A 6,000-nucleotide genomic window follows, 5' to 3' on the forward strand; every position below is an offset into this window, starting at 1 on the left:
TTAATTGTTTAATGAAGCTCCCATGATGTGGACACCCAGTCACCCTATTCTATAACCAAGGGAACTGAGGCACAGATTGGCTAAGTCATATGTCCAAGACCGCACCTTTGCCCTCTTTCTCTGGGCTGGAGGGCAGAGACTACTAGATAGTACCCTCCTGCTTTGACCACAAAGGCCTCAGTGCTGGCAGGAGGCAGGCATGGTGACAATACACATTGTCCTCTCAGACCTCAGCTTCAGCCAAGAAGTGCGGAGGGTTGCCTTAGCTCTCCTGACCATGGTCTTCCTACAGACAACAAACCAGAGACCCAGTCCAGTCCAGCGCTAAAGTCCCAGGCGACAGGGCCTCCAGCAACCTCTCTAGCACCACCCAACCTGTTCTTTCTACACCAGCAGTGCTGGAAACCCTCTGCATTCCCAAAGGGTCCATTTCAGCCTCCTGCCTCAGAAATGTCCTTTTTTTTATCTTTTGCTGGATCCAGCAGGCCAAGCGCCCTTACCCTGGAGAAAGTAAGCAAAGACCAGAGCTCAACAATCCACGGAAGGGCTACTCCAGATGTAAGACCTGAAGGCTGAGGGAGGGCAAAGAAGGGGTGGGCAACTAGGGGAAACACCCCAGAGGGTGTGGAACCAGGCTGCGCTCTGAAGGGACAAATATTTGCTCAGCAGAGGACTCGTGCCATAAGGAATAGAGTACCATGCCAGACGTCTGGGGCCTCTGGGGAGGTCCAAGTGCAGGCATGGAACCACCACGGGCTATTTGCAAACAACATCCTCCCCTTGTTGTTCGACAAAGATTCACAAATTACCAAAAGAGCTATAAGATGATCAGCTGAAGCAGGCTACCAATTCTATACCCTTTTCCAGGGGTTAGTCTGAGGGTGGCCGTGCGGTTCTGGTTACTGAAGTGCTAAAGTCAAGTCTGTAGAGCATGACCTCCCTGTAAGGAAGAGGCACGGCTGGAACACGGCTTTCCAAGCTTGCTCCTTCCTTCTTACGGGATACTTGGAACAGTGAGGAAGGGGTGGCTGACCCGCAGAGCAGTGGGGAGAGGCTGAGTCCCTGCAAAGGTAGTTTTCCCATTTCTTGTTAAATGAGTCTGTTAACTGATGTCCTTTCACCTTGATATTCTCAGTAAAACGTCTTGCTAAGAGAGGAGACGCAAAGGAGAAAATGCAGAGGACAATCACTGTCTGGGTGAGGGGGCTTCAGAACTCTTGCCTCTGTGCTAGGAATAATGTTAGAATGAATTTAATATTAACGGTAATTGGAACAATTATGCCACCGTATCAGTTAGAATCAGTCTTAAATGTTTTTCTGAGTGACTCGGAAAGAAATAGCAAAGAAATTAGGTAAAAGTTTTCTTTATGTCTATCGCGTGTAGGGCAATTTGGGAAAGCACTCGCCTCATCCCCGCCCCCTCATCACCCTGCAAGCTTTGGCTGCTCTGAATGAACTCACAGGCTCAAGCTCCTGAGGAGGCGGCATCACTACAGATTCAAGACACCTCAGGCAGTCACTAAATACGCCTGAGTTCAGTGTGGAAATGGGGAACCACAGGGCAGGTCTATCACCTCACCCATCTGGCCCCTCGTGTTCCTTCCTCACACTTGCTGAATCAGGGATGACCTCCCCAAAAACCAGGAGCCCAGAATCCTGCTGGAGACGCACTGTGCCTTGGAGGAGACACACTCGGTGGGCCTGGCACGCAGGTGTCTGGGCTACTTCCTTCCAGTGCCCGTGTCCTGGGAATGCATCTTCTGCTCCAGGCTCTAAGGCTGGACTCAGGACCCTGTTCCCCAGAGAGGCAAGTGAGGGCTCCAGTTCTCGTTTTTTCACAGGTAGAAACCGCAAGGTACGGGAAGGTAAGGAGTGACATCAATTCCCACAGCTGGCACTGAGCAGGGTCTGGGCCCCCCTTATCTTCAGTGGGGTATTTTCCTGTCAGTCAATTATAACCTAGGGGTATTCCTGGCCCAAGGGCTCACAAGTACCCTTCCTAGGTACCCAGTGACAGTTTGGAAGGGTCTTGAGGCAGGGGTACTGACTGGTCCCTGGCTACTAAGCATAAGCACACTTTATGGTATTCTTGTTGGCCTGGAAGGCTTTGGTCAGCAGCAGGACACAATGCCTCGAGGAGGCAAGGCAAGACATTAGTGCCAACACCTGGATGCCTAGGGAGCAGGAGGTGACAGGACTAACTACAGCTCAGGTGAGCTGGACCTCAGATGCTCCAGCCCAATGTCCACCTGAAACAGTCTCTGAGGCTCCCTGACTTCTCCATTCTGTCTTAAAGATGGCTGCTCCACATCCCCCCGTGTGGCTTTCTGAGCCCGCTGCAGTCAACGATCACCTATCTGACCTGGCCTGCCTCTGGCTTCACCAACAAGGTCTTTGGCTTCTCAGGAGTGCTGTGCTGAGGGCATCTCTATTGGGCTCAAAACTAAGAGTCAAGTCCAACTCAGACAGGCAGGCGCCATCCAAACGCTTTCTCTTGAGTCCTAGATCTGATTTTCAGCCTCAGTCCCATGGCTCCCTTCAACATGGCAACTGCTTCAGCATTCTCCACCCCTCCTGCCCCCGACAGCTAGCCTGGAGCCCAAGGCCATCTCCACACATCAAGCTGTCCTCTGGGTCTCAAATCAAGATTGTGCGCAAGCCCGGTGCACCTGCGCTTTGTCCCTCTTCCTCCTGGGTCATAGTCTCTCTGCTCCTTAACGCCTTCCTCTGCCCATCAGAACACTTGTCACCGCTCTGGGCTCAGCTCCAGAGCCCCCTCCACCATGGAACCCGTCTAACACTGCCTTCTCCTCTCCTCCCAGACCTTGTCCTTGTGGTATCATTTTATGGAGCTCTCTGGGCAGAGCTTTGGGGTGCCCTGCACTGTGAATACAATGAGGACCAACACTGAAGATGTCACCAGACACCCATGGAGTCTTCCTGACAGCTTTGCAAACTGAGACCTGAACACACGTTCTGATCTGCAGAAGTGAGGAGAAGAATGGGGTCAAAGGTCGGCGGGACTGTATGGTGACAAACATGAGTGCCAGGAGAATCCAGGGACTGAATCTCACAAACAAATGAGGACCAAGGAAACGGCTTCAGTGAGAACAAGTGACATGCTGAACTGTCCTCTCACCCACTTCAGACACTTGAGGAAGAGACCAGGCGTTATCCACAGCAGCTGGGGACACTCTGACAAGCTCTAGAATGGTTTTAAAGGGGCCGGTTACAGAAATCTGCCTTCCCTTTATCCTCCTGACTGCGCTTCGTGTCTGTCTAGGGCTTGGCACAGGTCACATCAGACGAAGGGTTATGGGATCTAATAGTCATGGTACTGATTTGTGTAAGGCATGTGATCAGGCACAGAGAGGGTCTCCCTGGGCTTTCCCAGAAGTTCCCTGGAGCCGATCCACTCCCTCCTCATTCACTCACTTACCCGTCGGACAGGATACCCTCAGCGATCTCACACACAAGGACAAAGAGCAGAATGAAGGTCAGGATCCAACGTAGGTTGTGCCCTGGGAAGTGGAGCCAGGTGCTGTGGTGGATGTGCACCTTGGAGCTCTGGCTGCCCCATCCTGCGAGGAAATATGCAGAGGTAGGAGGACCACCGTGGGGATAGGGAGTGTATATTCAAATCCTACTTCTGCATGGCCAAGCAGATGAACTAAATGTCTAAGCCTGGACCGCAGCATGGTCCTAAACAGTAGCCCACGGAACCCTTGTGAGACAGGTCATCCATTCTGCTTCATTTCTGATACACATGTAGGCATGTATTCTATTTCTAGCTAAGCATTTATCTTTATCAGTAACTAGCAAATTCCTTCTGCAGCAGCTTTTTATTTTTGAGACAGGTCTAATGTTGCCCACATTAACCTTGAACTTCCTCTGTAGCTGAGGATGACTTTAAATTCTCAATCCTCCTGCCTCCACCTCCCAAGAACCGGGGTTGTCAGGGTAGCCCAGTTCAGCAACTTCTTACTAATCAGTCTGATGACCACCTCGCCCTTCTTCCCCAAAGGATTTTTAAGAGTGGTTGTTTCTCTTAATTAAAGTAAATGAACATTTGAGGAATCACGTCAACACCCTCCGTGAAGAGAGCTGATTGGCCTGGGAGGAATCAAGGTCTTGGGAGAGGAGGAGACTAGAGTGAAGAGGATTGTCCTGACTGGGGCGCCCAAGTTTGTAGACCACTTTCTGGCAAGTGCTCTGGGTTGCTAAATCCCACCCAAGCTGATCTATGGTCCTGGGGAAGTTGCACTCCAAAGATTCGCGCTCTGTGGAGTACTGGGGTACCGGCACCTCCAGTCTATCTCATCGCCCAGCGTGCACTAGATCCCGGGCCCAGGAGAAGCTTCTGCACACGGTCCATTCACGCCGGGACAGAGCGGGGCTCGCGGGCCTTCACCACCAACCTCCCCTGCTGCAGCCTGCGCTCCCGTCAGAGTCCCGCTTCGGCGGTGACAGTGCGAGCCTGGGAAAGGGGTGACCCGGCTCCCGCCGCTGCACCATTCAGGGTGTGGCCGACCCCCCTCACGGCTCGTGCGGGGCCTCATCCCTGGTCAGGTGCTGCAGTGACAAAACTTGGGGACCCCTTGAGTCGTGAGTGCCCGTTTTGTTCGGCGCGGGTTCAGGGATGGGGGAAGGGTACAAGAGTGGAGACGCAGAGCAGAGAACCTAGGGAGACTGGCGAGCGGGTGCCGGACCGCCGGGGCCGCGCTCCAACCCCAGGCCGCGCGCCCTCCCGCCCTCCTCCGCTGCGGCGCGCTCACCGATGAAGAGGATGGGAAAGGTGATGAAGAGCAGGAAGACGTGCGGGACCACATTGAGCGCGTCCACGAAGCAGCCGTTGTTGAGGACTCCCTGGTCCACCCGGTAGGCGGCCGAGTGGTTCTCGGTGCCGCAGAAGGCCAAGGGCATGGCGGCGCGCGCACGGGCTCGGTCCGGGCTCCACGCGCCTCCCGCGCCTCTGTTCTTCGCAGCTCCCAGGCCTCCTGCATGGCCCGCTCCGCCCCGTCCCGCCCCGCCCCCACCTGCCGCTGGGCCCCGCCCCATCCCGCCCCGCCAGCTGCTCTGGTGGGGTGAGGGTGGGGTCTCACCCAATGCGCACGTGCCTGGGTGCGCAGACACCGTGGTGTCTCAGTGGGAGTCATAACCAAGATGATCTGGATGAGCCCGGAGTGCGTGGATTTGGGATTCCCGAAAGTAAATCCGACCAGCACGGCCCAGATGGATGTACGGAGATCAGAGAGATCCCCATGGGAACAGAGTAGTACAAGCCCGCACCAGATTGGGTCCAGAGAAACTGTGAAAAACTTAAACTTAGGAGAGTGCTTGGGAATTTTCCAAGTGACTCTGGCATGAGGTTGCAGAGGAACCTCAGGGCCAGTACTGATCTTTCCCATAAAGAAAGCAAGGTGGTTCGTTACATGACCTACCCAAAGTTTCCTTGATAGCCAGTGAAAAGCTAGCCTAAATCCAGTTCCTCTGCCCCTGTGATAATTATATACATACAAACACATATTCACAATATATATTTACTATACACACACACACACAACTTTCATTCAAATACAATGCTATTTTATTGATGAGATTTAAGCATCCATGAATTTGAGTATCTAACAGATACCCTGGGGAAAAAAATAACCCATTGAAACACAGTGGCAATTTTACATGTATAATACACACCCAAATTACTAAACACCTACATTAAACAGAACTACTTTCATCTCTTTTATCTTTATAATCCTATAAAATATATCTATTTTAAATGTTTTGCTTTTTTTACACCCCACCACAGTCCCCGCCCCTCCTCCCAGTGTCTCCCAAGTTCCTTCTCTCCACCCCCATGTACTCCTCCTCAGTTTCTCTTCAGAAAAGGGCAGGCCATGGCAGTTATCAACCAGCTATAGTATATCAAGTTGCAGCAAGACTAGACACCTCCTCTCCTATTAAAGCTGGACAACGGGAGGAAAGGGTCCCAACGCAGGCAAC

At 52.7% G+C, this 6,000-nt stretch overlaps 1 protein-coding gene across 2 annotated transcripts in view; it reads right to left on the reverse strand.

Annotated features, from left to right (window-relative positions):
* Window positions 1-5,020, reverse strand: part of Abcc8 (ATP binding cassette subfamily C member 8) — a 76,879-nt gene extending 71,859 nt beyond the window's left edge. Inside the window, exons 1-2 of one of the 2 annotated variants that reach the window (XM_075953020.1) lie at window positions 4,776-5,002; window positions 3,440-3,581 (exon numbers count right to left, since the gene is read on the reverse strand). In XM_075953020.1, coding sequence (XP_075809135.1) covers window positions 3,440-3,581; window positions 4,776-4,923 — 290 coding nt within the window. In that variant the 5' untranslated portion in view covers window positions 4,924-5,002. Of the gene's footprint in view, window positions 1-3,439; window positions 3,582-4,775 lie in introns of both variants that reach the window. The other variant, XM_075953021.1, reaches the window with a different exon arrangement.
* Between the last annotated feature and the right edge of the window lie 980 nt (window positions 5,021-6,000).

The sequence above is a fragment of the Microtus pennsylvanicus genome, chromosome 18, assembly GCF_037038515.1.
Source record: "Microtus pennsylvanicus isolate mMicPen1 chromosome 18, mMicPen1.hap1, whole genome shotgun sequence".
In the NCBI taxonomy this organism is placed as follows: Eukaryota; Metazoa; Chordata; class Mammalia; order Rodentia; family Cricetidae; genus Microtus; species Microtus pennsylvanicus.